The sequence below is a fragment of the Bombyx mori genome, chromosome 3 (assembly GCF_030269925.1).
Source record: "Bombyx mori chromosome 3, ASM3026992v2".
Lineage (NCBI taxonomy): Eukaryota > Metazoa > Arthropoda > Insecta > Lepidoptera > Bombycidae > Bombyx > Bombyx mori.
The window spans coordinates 3,053,948-3,069,181 of record NC_085109.1 but is presented as its reverse complement, the minus strand read 5'-3'; the positions used below and the strand labels follow the sequence as shown (position 1 = coordinate 3,069,181).

Sequence of the window (15,234 nt, the reverse complement as noted above, 5' to 3'; positions counted from 1 at the left end):
ACTAAAAGGAAAATAGGTATAAAGTTTTTTTTAAATATTTAACATTACATTTTTGTGTAAGATTAGAAAATTGTTATTCTTCCAAAAAGAAACTACATTATCTAACAACTGTGCAACTTACTCGGAATCAAAATCAATACCTACTAATTATAGTGACCTGATTAGTTTTTTCAAAGTTGCTGGATGCTACACAAAAGTAGCAAGTTTTACTTTTAGCACAATACATATGCATTTGAACTTGTGCATAATATCTTTCTTAAATTTTTTTTTGCCTTTTTATTTATGGAAACATAGCATTACTCACTTGCTTGTTTGTAGATCTATCAAAAAAACATAATTTATGTTTTTTTTAGCACAGTGGGCAATACCCTATTATTCATATTAATTATATACGGCGCGGCGATGCGAAAATTCATTACTGAATTATTTACGAATGATAGGCATAATATAATATTTTAATTCGCGATCTGTTTATAATTTTTAATATATGATTTAAAAATAAGTTATCTTTAATATTTTTAATTTTGTGATTTATGGGGTGGTCACAGTCATTATTATAAAAATAGAAATTTTGAGGAAATATAAATGTTTAATACAAATTATTTTGATAATCGAAATAAATTCATATCAATCCAAATTCATATTTGAACTATGAAAATTGTATGGTATGTAAACAGAAATACATTTTATAATTATAATGACTATTTATTCCATGCAGTATCTGTGCAAGCTTCTCTAACCGACACTGCAACTAGAATAAAGTCTAATAAAGAATAAGAATAAACTTTTCTTCGAAGCTCAATTCTACAAGGGTATTCAATCAGATAGCTATCTATCTGTCGTTCCTGTATGAAATTTTGGTATGTCGAAATCTTGGATAAATCCAGCAAAGCTAAATAAAGTATTTACCTAAAAAATATGTTTATGCTTAAAGTCACGTGTTTATGTTATTCGAAAGTATTAAGCTCCAAGCAGCATTTAGCTCCAACTAAATTCATTAAGAATCAATTTTTCAATCGATGATTAAAACAACATTAATACTGAGAATGAATATTTATTTATAAAATACACATATGTTTTGACCACAAATTTTGCACGATAATTTAAATTAATATTCATTAATATTAATTTAAATAAATATGAATTAATCTTCTTCTTCTATAACCCATAGTCAACAGTTGATCCTTCTGTTGCTGGTGCATTTGACTCATCACTGTCAAATTTGTCCTCAGGAACAACAGTTTTTTTTTTTGCTGGTTCTGATTGTTTACTTATACTTGCTTCAGATATATTAAGGGGTGATGTGGCAATACACACTTGCCTTGCCTTTGTGTTCCTGTGCTGGAGCTACTTGGATAGCTTTGTCATTACTACACCTATTTTCAAGTGGCTGGACATCTGGAAATATGAAATAATGTTAGCAATTTCCAACAAACGTATAGTTTGTAAATATATAGGATTATTTGTGTACTGTCGTAGTAGTAGTAGTAGTATTTAACTTCCTAGTCATCATCATCAGCCCATATAATATATCCCCTTGCTGGACACTGGCCTTCACTACCATTGAGAGGGTTTTTAGGCCTTAGTCCACCACGCTGGCCTAGTGCTGGTTGGTGGATTACACACCTAAGAAAATCCTAAGAACATTTAGGAACATGAGATGTGTCGTACATCTCATTTTTAGTCGTCTCTTCAATTTCCTTGATAATAGTGAGTCTTTGCCGTTTCACAAATGCAGGCCGAGGTTCACTATGAGTGAATTTTCGTTTTCTATCTGCCCGACAATCGAATTTGGATGGTAAACAGTTTGGTTTCATTCGAATTCATTTGATGGAGCTCATTATCTTGTATTGCCTATAATTCTCCATGTAGTTTTCCAGCTAAAACATGAAATAATTTTCCAACAATTTCAATACATAACCTATAAAAAAAATATTAAAATGTTATTTTACTAATGTTAGGAATATAATTTCGACTGTGTCAAAATGTTATTATAATGTATACCAACATTATCTCTTGAAAGATAAATAATGAACATATTTACTTATTTGTTTATATTACCTATGTGAACTCTTAACCTATCTTTTTTATACCTTCATAGCGATAGGTATGTAGGAGGAAAAAATGTATTTGGGCTAACTTTACGCGAATGCACATTATTTTATTTATTTATTTTTTAATTTTTTTAATTAAACTGTATACCAATTAATTGATCCTTCAGGATTTATAATTGTTTTTTTTTCACGATTAAAACCGCGTAGAAAGTTTAGGCATTATAGTTGACGGCGTTGACGCATGCGCCATAGATTATACACTTATGGCATGCGCAGTACACATATTTTGTATACATTTATTCAACTAATACAATTAATTAAACAAAAAATGAGTGATTTCGAAAAAGAACAAACGTATTTTATATAAGAACAATCGAAAATGAATATTTACGAGTAATTAAGGACGAAAAAATATTAAAAATTGCAATCGAGGGGCTAACTTTTAGATATATTTTTAATATTTTTTTTTAAATAAATAAATGGGGAACAAACAATTATTAACAATGAACAATCAAGAACAAATGATGAACAAACGAATTAATAGAAAATAAGTAGAAAACAGGAAAAAAAAATTTTTTTGAGGGGCTAACTTCATTCACCCCGTTGCCTGACTTAGGAAGAGTGAAGACGTCTCGGAACTGTCTTCGTTTCGTGCACTGAAGTAGGAAACCTATGGAAATGAAACGTCAACCAAAAATTCGTGCCACTGTGACGTCATCTGGCCACAAAACATGGCGGTTTTAGTGCTGTACAAAAGATTTCAATGTTATCAGGTTTTATCGATAAACGTTCTTGGCTCATTGTATTTTAAATATTGTTGAGTATTATTTATTTGTAGAATTTATACTTTAATGGGAAGTAAGTAGGTATATTGTTATGTGCAAATATGATATGATTTAGATGGGTGAAATCTAAGACAAGTTCGTCCTTCGAATTTGCCAAGTAAACGGTATGATGATTTTTAAAAGTTGCTACACTGATTTTATAAAGTTGTCGTTTGTCGCAAAACATAAAGATATGGCGTAGTTCAAAGCCATCTGCCCATTTCTAGCATGCTAAATGTTATCGTATTTTGAGTACGTGTTTTTCTTAGACTATTATAATCTATTTTAATTGTTTTGCTGACTCTAAAGTCCGTAACACACTACGGCAACGCACCCCAAGGAAGGTGCGCCGCACCATTTGAATGACTTTCACTTGAGAGTGATTCAAATTTTACACTTATCAAGGAACCACGTGATAAAAAAAAACACCTACAGAACATTTATTCATTATTAAAAACGTCATTCCTTGTGACTTCCTCTCTAAAATCACTTAATTATTAAATATTTAACGAATTTACAATAGTGTTTTACTCACTGCGGAATAAAACTATTTTATTTAAATAGTTCCGAAGAGATTTTGTCGGTAGCCTTTTTCCCGAAATATCTAAACAGAATGTCTAAATATGTTTTGATGACATATTTTAAAGAGGAATTTATGATTAGTGTCATGATCAATAGATTCCGACCGAAAAATGGTGTCCGATTTTTCGGATGAGGGCTCCATAATGAATTTAAATATATATAGATAAGAGTTTTGGGGCATCGACTTTCTTGAGATCCTATAAAATACATTTTAATTATTATTTTTGTATGTTCTAAGCATGATAAATTATGAAATTTTATATAAGCAATCATATTAAATCGATATCAAAGTCAATAATTAATGTACAACCCAAAACAGACGGCCGAACTAACGTGACAATGACATTTGGTGCGCTCAACATGGCGGATTTTCGGCCTCATTAGACGGAGACGGAGATATTTACGTATATTCATGTTTCATTTTATGTACGCACTGAAATACTGTTATATTGTTTTCCTGCGAGTTAAAGTGCTGAGTAAGAACGAGATAGATATATGTTTATGTGTGTGCCTTCAAAATGGGTGCTATTTATATAAGCAATTGTACGTCTAGAACAATATGTTGTGTCCCTACTATATAGGTCTATGGTTTCGTGCTGCGCAACCTATTTGTTATTTTTTTTATCGCCCGAGCAGGCAAACGAGTATATGTCACATGTGATGGTAAGTGATTACCGTCGCTCATGGACGTCAGCAATGCTAGAACCAGAGCCAAGCCGCTGCCTACCACCATACGCCTAAGATATCAAGAAATAATGATGAAGATATCGGCCCATTCTGCGAGATATAATAATATATAGGTTTTATTATAAATAGAAAATAAACATCCAGACAAAGAGTAAACACTTTTTATCACACGAATATTGCTTGATAATTATTATTACTAATAATAATTAATTAATTACTAACTTATTAATTACTAAATGACAATAATAATTAATTACTAATATTAATTAATAATAATTTCATTTCATTTCATTTCATCCCCTACATAATATGATTTGTTATAAAAATAAGAATATAAATTAAAATAAGACATAACTTAAAGACCTTAGTTACCAGGTCATAAAATCCCTTAAAAAAATAAGTGAATTGTCTATAGTTCGTAAAGTAAACTTGAGAGAAAAAGAAGGCGCGAGTTCTTTGAAGAAGAAGTTTACAAATAAAATAAAGTGCATAAATGAAAAATTATTGAAATTAAATAGTGAACAAATGCTGATAGCTCAAAAACTTCAATACTTCATATCTTTCCTTTTTTATTATTAATTGCTAACCATACGTAATTCTAATAAAACCGACAAAATGAGTGACTATCCAGATCCGGACGAAGAATATGAACTTATGTACGCTGATGAACTGGAATTGATGCAAGAACAAGATGCTCTAACAGGTAAATCCCCTGACCCCTCAACAAAACTAGTGTGTCATACAGTTTTTGATAGGTATCTCAGTTTTGTTTACTTTTTTTTTCATTGCTTAGATGTGTGGACGAGCTCACAGCCCACCTAATGGTAAGTGGTTACTGGAGCCCATAGACATCTACGACTTAAATGCGACCCCCACCCTTCAAACCGAAATGCATTACTGCTTCACGGCAGAAATAGGCCGGGTGGTGGTACCTACCCGCTCGGACTCGCAAGAGGTCCTACCACCAGTAAGTACCACATACTATACCTTGTTATAAAAAGGAGAAAGAAGTCATTAAGATATTATTGACATTTGTATATACAGATCTAACGTTCCTTGGAGATAATCCCCCAGCTCTCCAAACTCCTAAAAGTCCACTTTTAGGACATTTGCAGGTTGCAATTTGGTGATCAAATCAGATCAACAACCACACAACCTATTGAAGAGACTCAATCAATTCCAGTACTAAGCAGGATCAGAACCCACTAGGCCGAATTGTGTTACGTGCAACCTAGCTACCTCTGAAGATTTTACTTTTTTACCATTTTATTTTCTAAAGCAAGCTAGCTTACGTTATATAGTTTATGGTATAAACATGTATTAAATAAGATCCAAGTTATGCAGTAGTTCATTTTATTTACCCAAATAATAAAATAGGCTATAAAATTGGGATATACTATTTCAGACACTAATGTAGTTGCAAAATCAAAAATTGCCAAAAGAAGCCTAGATTTTTCAAATCACATGTCAAGCCAACCAGCACCATCTACTCTCATAACAAAAACTACAAGTAGTACTGAAACACCTGTAACACCAAACGAAGATGCTGATACCGAAACCATCATCAATAGTCAGTCTTCAGTCATATTGCAACCAATGGAAGAGGCCTTGGTGTCCAATAAACGTACTGCAGATGAATTGTTCGGCGATATTGAAGATATAGACTTTGATGATAAAGAAATGCCAAACAAAAGATTTAAGAGTGAAGAGGAAAATGATTTAGAATTAATAAACAAGATTATAGAGGGAAGGAGGTTGCGGCAGTTGCTAGTGGAACCAAGTAATAGACTCCAGGGAACAAATAAACCCAAGTATGATGTGAAAGGAAATATGTCTTACAATATACCAAGGTAAGAAAAGAAACAATGTTAGTATAATTTGAACTATGTTTATGGCTCTTGACAACAACAATGTCTACAGTATCGAGGGTAGAAGTAGGTGACTGTAATAAGGCTTTGTTTCCAAAAGTGTCTATCTAATAGGCATTAAGTAATAGTTCAATGAGAATATATAATATATTATAAATTGAAACCAGTATACAACAAGTATAGTTTAATCATTTATTTTGTATAAGAAAGAAATGTTATCTATGAAAAAGAAATATCCAAATTATTTTCAAACTCCCTTGCCAGGTTCAAGAATTTTCTTACAGTAAACTATTTAATTAATTTATTTGGAAAACAAACAATACAATACATCCATATATATAGTATGTTAAACATTCAAAAACAACTAACCATATATTAAACACCATCTTCAAGTCATTTGATTTTGCCGATACTTTCAAGAGATACAGAATTTTGTTACTTCAATCTTCATAGGCCATAGAAATAATGATTATATATTATATTAACATAGTCTACCTTCATATTTAGAAATATTATTTCAGGTGGGCTTTTGTACCTCTAACAAATTTTGAAGGTGACAGAATATACATCAGGTTAGAATCTGAAGAATCATGGGAAAATAATCTAAATATTAATATAGAACAGCCATCTCTACATGCAATGTATGCTAATGCTTGGGAGGAAGCTAGGAAAATTGTAAGTAAAAAACCGCTCTATAATTGATACTCCTTTGACTTTGTTTGTGTGACAAGTCATACAATACAATTGTGACAATCTCATGTATTAAGACGAATGATGGCATTAATTTTGCCATTTCTATTGATTTCGGTAGCAACTAACACTTGGTCAGTTTCAACTTCTATGAAGAAAATAATGTAATATTTTAAATTAAAATTAAAACTGAATAATCAGACTTCTAGCGGAAATAGTTTAAATAAGACAATGAAAGAAAATATGTAATACATTATCAAAATGCACAATAGGCAGCAGTTTGGTGTTACCGCTGGCATTACTGATGTCCATCAGCCACAGTGATCACACACCATCATGCTCTTTAGTCTAGGAAGGCAATAAAAGGAGGTGAAAAGAATCACTCAGTTAACGTAATATGTAATTTCTAATAGAACAAAGTCTACGTTAACATGTAAGTTTTACAAAAGTAGCGGGTAGCTATAGCAGAACAAGATATTGGACAGATGTCTGAATCTCTTCAACGTCATTTTCAATAAAACTTTGCATATATACAAGTTCTTAACAATAACAATTAGACTGTCTGTCTACTGAAAAAAATCACCCACAAGATCTTCCAATCTTCCCTTGATATTTCCCCAAAAATACATATATACATAATTGCAGTTAGAAAAAAAACAAGAGCGTCTAATAGAAAACGAAAATACAGAAGAAGTGGTAACTATTGAAGAAGATATGGAGACAAAAGATGCACAGCTATGGGTGGATAAGTACAGGCCCCAGTCGTATGTAGATCTATTATCTGAAGAACCGGTAAACAGAGCTCTATTACACTGGTTACATTTATGGGATAAGGTGAGAATAATTAAAACCTATCATATATTTGTATTGTGTTTGGTATGTAGTTTATTGGTAGGTATTAGGTAGTGATGCTGTTGCTCTTATGTTAAATAAATTCTGTTATGTTGTAATGTTATATTGAATTCTTATATCCTGTTCTTATCTGTTCATCCTCTATTATGTGCTTGTGATTTGTGAATTAAACTCAGTTGCCTAAAAATTTGAGTTTTCTAGACTCCCAGTAGGTATTCTCCCACAGCATTGTTATTATTATTTCAATCGTTTGTGATCCTGGAAACTGTAAAGTCAAACTAACTCGGAAACAATAACAATAATAAATAATGTAAAATTAGCTTTCATTCTATTTAATTATATTAGCTTATCCATATAAGTTTATGTTTCCGATAGAGGCAAAGGGGCAAGATAAAGAGGGAAAACAAATGTTATTATAAAACCATCATCCGAAAGTCATGTTTAGAAATACCTAAGACCACTAGGTAATACAATAGGATTGACAGAATACTAAATATATACAACAAGAAATTATCTGTAAACAGTATTTCGTCTCGATTTCAGATCGTTTTCAAAAAAGAAGTCAAAACGAAAGACCCCCAACAGCGGAACAGCTTCGTCAAGCGCACGGGACAGTTCCAACTGTTCAACAAATGGAAAGGAAAGACGGATAACGAGCCCGAGTTAGACGAAGACGGAAGACCTCATCACAAGGTGGCGCTGCTGTGCGGCCCTCCCGGAGTGGGGAAGACGACCCTGGCACATTTATTAGCTAAACTAGCCGGTAAGTGTGACATGGTTTTTTTTTTATAGCTTAGATGGGTGGACGAGCTTACAGCCCACCTGGAGTTAAGTGGTTACTGGAGCCCATAGACATCTACAGAGTAAATGCGTCACCCACCTTGAGATATAAGTTCTAAGGTCTCAGTATAGTTACAACGGCTGCCCCACCCTTCAAACCGAAACGCATTATTGCTTCACGGCAGAAATAGGCGGGGTGGTGCTACCTACCCATGCGGACTCACAAGACGTCCTACCACTAGTCCAAGATAGAGAAGATAAGATAGATATAAGATAGAGAACGGTAGCTATATCCGAGGAAGTCGTGGCCTAAATGATATGACGTCCGGTACACGTGTACCGAGCGACGCCACTGTGTCGGTGTTCGGATCCCGCAGACAAGTACAAATCTTTCTAACGAAACGCGCACTTTACATGTGTTCACGAATGACCGGTGGTAGAGCATACCATAAACCCACATAGGCCCAAGTATTTGTCAGCTTTTTGTCTGTCACTTAACATCAAATTGGTCGTGTGTTATTAACACTATTATTAACGGGTATTATTTTACGAGACGCTACTCTAATGACAAATTTTATTGTGAATATCTTATACCTATCTTCATACCGTTTTATACTTATATTCCGATCTACCGAATATTATTCCTATGCTTGTGATAGTAAAAAAGCCGAAAATACGTGTATGAATGTATGTACTATATGTATAATATACGAATACGATATAGTATAGTATACGAAGTCTTAAAATATGTATATATTATAATGTTATAAGAATGAATTTTCAGGTTACCGACCGGTAGAAATAAACGCATCTGATGAGCGAAGTACGGACGCGTTCCGGACAGCCCTGCAAAGCGCCACGCTTATGAGATCTGTGCTGGACGCCGAGAAAAGACCGAACTGTTTGATATTAGGTAATAAAGAGGGTACTCGTAAGTGTGGAAATGGTTTTCTATTGGTGGGGCCGGGGCAAAGCATCTTGTCTATTCCTGCCGAGAAGGAAAAGATGTATTCTGGCTTGATAGTCGTTATACAGTGCAATTAAGGTTTCGATTTTTCATATATTCACATTTTGGCATTTTAAATGTGTCAACAAAATTTTTTTTTTTTTTCTTTTTGCCTCAACGAATTTATTCTTTAGTTTTTTTTCTTTTTCTCTTTGTTGTGTGTATATCGACGCTTGACAGGCAAACGTGACTAAGCGACAATGCGTGAAATTTACAGTAGACTAATTTAAAGTTGAAATTCTTGAAAATAAAGTTTATTTTAACGAATCTAGCTGTAGTAGAATCTAGCTAGTAGCTGTAGGATTGAAATGATTTGAATAGACCTAGAAGTATATTTTTTTGCATATAGAATATGGTTATTGCCTTTCATTTATGTACAAAGCAGTTATTGTCGCTTAGTCATGTTTGCCTTTCAAGCGTCGATATGTAAGAAAATATTGATCACCGCTTAATACTTAATTTAGTACACGGGGAATAATGTAATTACAACAGGCTTTTCATTGAATTCATCACGTCTGTATCGAGACTTTCTTCTTCTTTATCTCCTTATCCCATTAGATGGGTTCGGTACAGCAAATTTTTCTATTCCATTCTCCTCTATCAGCCGTTATCCCAACACCCACTTCTCTTTCTATATATATCATATCGTCATTCACACACTACATCCGTCGAGACCAATAAACAGTATCAATTATGATATACTTTTTTTTTTATTTCACTCCATTGCGTGTTAGTGTCTAATTAATATGACATAAAATTTCGTTTATTCACAGATGAAATAGATGGTGCCCCCTTGCCGACGATCGAGTTGTTAGTGAAGTGGTGTACGGCAGCCATCGACAGCGGGAAGAAGAAGACCAAATCGCAGCCTCTGAGACGTCCCATTATTGCTATATGTAATGACTTGTACGCTACATCATTGAGGCCTTTGAGGTTAGTTTCGCCACAGGAATATTCTTTGACTTAAGGCGCACGGGACGACAAATGGTCGTCCTCTTTCTCATTTTATTTAATTAGTTATTAAATTTTAAGTTGTATGTTTCTGTCGAGTTTTGACAAGTTTTATGTACTTGTTTGAACTGTATGTATGTATGTTTTTGGATGTCATAGAATCGTAGCGACTAGCAATTGTTCGTACAACAATCTCAATATTTGAAAAAAAAAATCGTATCATTATGTTACCCCACGGCTGTTTTGATGACGAACCTGGTAATAGGAGATATATTAGGTTGGCAACCCTATTCTACTAGAACCCTAGTTTTATCAGTAATTTTTTTTTAGTTAATTAACTTAATTTTATTTCATGCCATGTTTCATAGTAATTCAACTTCATTTCACTTCATATTATCACTTTTCATATAGTGCAGTTTTAATTAAAATTAAAACAAGACTTGACCTAAAAGTCTTAGTTACCGGGTCATAAAATCTATTAAAAAAAACAGTTATTTAGGGTCCGCTCGGTTAGATACCTCTGCTTTCAAGCTTCACGGGGACGCTCGCATTAACTTCGTGCCTCGCGGCGTCGCTCGGTCCGCAGAGCGGTGGCGCTGTTGGTGCGCGTGGGCGGCGCGTCAGTGTGCCGGCTGTCGGCGCGGCTGGCGGCCGTGTGCGCGCGCGAGGGGCTGCTGGCGGCGCCGCACGTGCTCACCGCGCTCGCCACGCGCGCCCAGGGCGACGTCCGAGCCGCCATACAAGTTCTCAGCTTCATTAAAGCCAGAGCTAGAGCACAGGTAAATCAAGCAAAGTAGATTATTACCAGACTTTTAATCCATAGACACAGCCCACTGAGTTTCTCGCCGGATCTTCTCAGTGGGTCGCGTTTCCATCCGGTTGTAGATTCTGCGAAGCACTGCTCATGCTAGGGTCAGTGTTAGCATCACTCCGGCTTGAGCCCCGTGAGCTCACCTACTAGTTAAGGTTACGCTGAAGTAGCCTCTGAAGGCTATCAGCTTAGGTAGGAAAAAAAACCAGACTGGACTAGTAAAGTTGACCGAAGGAGATAGAAATCGCGTACCAGTTTCCGAATAATGCCCTAAAGCGTATATATATTTTTTGAAGTCGTCGTGGCTTAAAATATAAGACGCTCGGTGCATTCGTATCTAGCGATGCACCGGTGTTCGAATTCCGTCGGCAGGTACCAATTTTTGTAATTGACGATTGACGATTGACTTCCACGGTGAAGGAAAACATCGTGTATTAAAAATTAAATCCGCAAAATTATTTTTTGCGTAATTATTGGTGGTAGGACGTCTTGTGAGTCCGCATGGGTAGGTACCACCATCCTGCCTATTTTTGCCGTGAAGCAGTAATGCGGTGATATCTTTTAAGGTCTTCCTACATACGGCCTACGGAAGTAATAAGTAATCTAATTTTAATATTACTGAATTATATTTGCAGTTAAAGGTAGAGGACGTTGAGAACGCAGCCATTGGCACCAAGGATTGCAACAAAACATTAATGCAAGCGTTACAAGCGGTATTCACGATCGACGACAAAGAACCGGAGGCCATATTGAAGATTGTACAGGCAGCCGGGGAGTATGACAGGTTCAGTATTGCATTTAACACTAATCATACCAACACTTACTCGTACTTATTTCCACCATAGCGGGTAGATAACGGTATACGAAAAGTATTACTCAAAATAAAGAAAACTAAACAAAAAAATTGTATAACAACTGTAGATTAATTGGTAAGAAACAGTCATGAAGTCAAATTTGCAAAAGCAATAAGATGATACGTGCATTTTCAATGCAAAAGTTCAAAATGGGTCATTTGACCCACGCTCGTGAAACAGTAATGTCATAGCCACACAAGGGGTTTCATATCTCAGCAAATTACATCATGCTGTTTTTCTGGATGTTATATACAGGGTGTAGAATTAATGACGTTAAATCGAAAAAGGTATATAATTATTATCATTCATCATTCTTTCCTATTACCCTCTGCTGGGGTGTAGGGCTCAAATTAAATTTTTCCATTTATATCGGTCTTGGGCAGTCTGTTCTAACTCCTCCCACGTCATGCCCAAGACCCCTAGCTCCTGCTCCACCGAGCGACGCCAAGTTGTTCTGGGGCGGCCTCTCTTCCTTTTGCCAGACACTTTCCAGGTCAGTGCTTTCTTTGATGAGAGGAGAGAAAACTCTGACACAAATCAAGTATGGCGGTACGCTTCGAGGCAGCAGCCCTGCCAACAGCCTAGGGCACTATGGGCTAATAACCTGTATGCCTGAAACTTTTATATTACTGAAACTCGAATCAAAACAAACCGGACTGATATAATTATTATAAAAGGAAATATATGTTTCGTTGTAATTGAACACTACAATTACGATATTAAATGTATATGACGACATACAGTCAATTGAGACATCGACCTTGTAGGGACACAGTTTAGTAGCGTATACGGTTTTGTACCACTTCGATAAAGCAGCACGACACGAGAACCCTCTCATCGTGGCCGCCGGTAACTACATTCCCGATCCTGCGGACAGAATGGAAAGCAGTCGACGTCGCCCCAAACACGTCATCTCGGATCCTCCCGATCCACTAACGGTGCTTCTAGGTACCGGCACCATTCTCGTCGAACCCGTCGCTTGCGACGAAGGGCTCAACGAGTAAATTAACCCTCAGACACAGCCCACTGAGTTTCTCGCCGGATCTTCTCAGTGGGTCGCGTTCCCGATCCAGTGGTAGATTCTGCGAAGCACGGCTCTTGCTAGGGTTCGTGTTAGCAACGTCGTCAGGTTTGAGCCCCGTGAGCTCACCTACTAGTTAAGGTTCCGCTGATATAGCCTCTCAAGGCTATCAGCCTAGGTAGGAAAAAAAGAAGGTTTTGTACATCGCTTGCATTAGTCAGTCGTAAGTCGTACATAGCCCACCCGACACTTGTAACAATATCTTCTTTCTTCTTCTTCTTCTTCTTCTTCTTTGTCGTTTCCTCATTACTGAGGGTCGTGACCACTTTGGTCCAGTTTTTGCACCAGCTTCCTCCAATGTTGCCTGCATTCGGCCTGCTTAATGGCGCCCGGGACGCTGGTGTTTGTGGTCTCCTTGATAATGTCCGTCCACCTGGTTGGTAATTTTCCTCGACTTCTCTTTCCTTCCACGTGACCTACAACTATTAATTTTTCCAAGTTCTCAGGATTTTGTCGAGCCACGTGTCCGAAGTACTTGCGGAGACGCTGCACACAGATTGTAGATAGACGGGTCTTGACGTTTAGCTCCTCGAGAATTGACACATTTGTTCGGCGCTCCATCCATGATACGTCCAACATTTTGCGCCAACACCACATTTCAAATGCGTCAATTCTCGATCGGGTACGGGCCTTGAGGGTCCACGTATACAATATACGGAGTAAAATTGGAACTAACTTGTTTTATTAATAAAGGGCAGTTTACTCCCTTTACATCGCATCAGCAACCGTACAGACCTTATGTGACAAGGACAGTGACAGCTTCATTCTGTTATCTGTGTGGCTCCAGAGAACCACTCGTAGTATTACCGGGTACAATTAGACAGGCTATGAGCTCGTACATATATCTAAACGAAAATCTAATATTCTAAATGTGGAATTTTGTATGTATGTTAACCACGCAAATACTATTGAATGAATTTATGTGTTTTTTTACATAGAATATAATGTTGTCTTTGTAGTCCTAGGGTACCTCTCTGGTACATAGGGCCCTGACAAGTTGTCTCCACCTGACCCTTTCCAAATGATCTAGCTGCCGCCTTGAAAAAACGAAGTTACGGTAAACGGCTCAAAAGAAAAGATGTCATATACTCGTAGTTCAATGACTTTTAAATTTAGAGTAGATGGCTCGCTGGAGTCACGCTCTTACTGACTACGTAATGTATGTCAACGTATCTAATAAAAGTAAAGGATACTGATTGTAGATAATAAAGAGAAAAAAAACTTGACCCTGTCTTGCGCTTGCTCCTTGACCTGGATTAACGCATAGAATGCTTTTACAATGGCGTATGACATGACCAGATGAACGGCGGTATATCTGCAATAGTAAATACGAAGGTGTGTCCGTTTCTTGATAAATAATAACATAAACATACTAAATCGACTGTCAGTTAATGGACCATAAAATGACAAAAGCAACTGTTTACCCCGGGACAATTGAACGTTTTGTATGTTATTCTGAATTATAAATTTAATGCGAGTAAAACCACGAGGCTCGTCTAGCGTTGCATTAAGTAGCACACGTTATTCTCTCAGAGTTAGTCTCAACTAATGCGTGTTTTTATACATTTACAAGCTGTACCCGTCCGCTTCTGGGCATTTAAAATTAACATTATTATTTCTCACCCCCACAAAGATTCTCATCATTAACGCCCCCGCAATTGGTGTAGGGAATCCAACGCTTATATAAATATTAAGCCTATCCATTAAGTACGTGTATTTTCTACATGGATACCAAGTTTCATGTCAATCGGATTCACGGTTCAGTAGTTATAACGGAACATCCGTAAAAACCGCTGTAGATTTATATATTAGTATAGATTGATAGTCCAGAGTGAGGCGTGATGGGCTTGACTAGCAGTTCATCTTACTAAATAATTTACAGAATAGCGGACGGAATATTCGAGAATTACATGGCCGCCCGCGTGGACGCGCGGATGCTGATAGCTTGCGAGACTCTATCGTGGCTGCGCTTACTGGACGCCATTAGCTCGTGGACGATGAGGACCCAGAACTATTCGTTGTACGGGGCCCTGTCGTTATGTATAGCCAGGTGTCACAGGGTACTCGCATCGAGGGCCCCGCAAAGGGTCAAATTTCCTACACAGGCACAAGAGGTAAGTGATTTAAAAAAACTTACTTCAACGCCATCTAGCGAATTTTTTATTGCCCTTATAGGCAGACGAGCATACGGCCC

The 15,234-nt window shown here is 36.4% G+C and overlaps 1 protein-coding gene and 1 long non-coding RNA gene across 3 annotated transcripts in view; one reads left to right on the top strand and one right to left on the bottom strand.

The window, feature by feature from the left end:
* Positions 1-1,038: 1,038 nt before the first annotated feature.
* LOC134201125 (uncharacterized) lies at positions 1,039-2,289 on the bottom strand. Of its 2 annotated transcripts, none has more exons than XR_009976324.1 (2): positions 2,203-2,289; positions 1,039-1,880 (listed from the first exon to the last, which is right to left on the bottom strand). It is a non-coding gene; the product is annotated as an uncharacterized LOC134201125 (long non-coding RNA). The 2 variants fall into 2 exon arrangements; XR_009976323.1 differs by lacking the exon at positions 2,203-2,289 and adding an exon at positions 2,062-2,195.
* Positions 2,290-4,560: 2,271 nt separating this feature from the next.
* The window catches only part of LOC101736847 (chromosome transmission fidelity protein 18 homolog), a 51,646-nt gene continuing 40,972 nt past the window's right edge, over positions 4,561-15,234 (top strand). The window contains exons 1-10 of the mRNA XM_004926234.4: positions 4,561-4,850; positions 5,553-5,997; positions 6,537-6,690; positions 7,351-7,539; positions 8,101-8,320; positions 9,122-9,250; positions 10,117-10,276; positions 10,881-11,073; positions 11,741-11,889; positions 14,923-15,154. Of these exons, the coding sequence (XP_004926291.2) occupies positions 4,763-4,850; positions 5,553-5,997; positions 6,537-6,690; positions 7,351-7,539; positions 8,101-8,320; positions 9,122-9,250; positions 10,117-10,276; positions 10,881-11,073; positions 11,741-11,889; positions 14,923-15,154 (1,959 nt within the window). The 5' untranslated portion in view covers positions 4,561-4,762. The remainder of the gene's footprint in view (positions 4,851-5,552; positions 5,998-6,536; positions 6,691-7,350; positions 7,540-8,100; positions 8,321-9,121; positions 9,251-10,116; positions 10,277-10,880; positions 11,074-11,740; positions 11,890-14,922; positions 15,155-15,234) is intronic.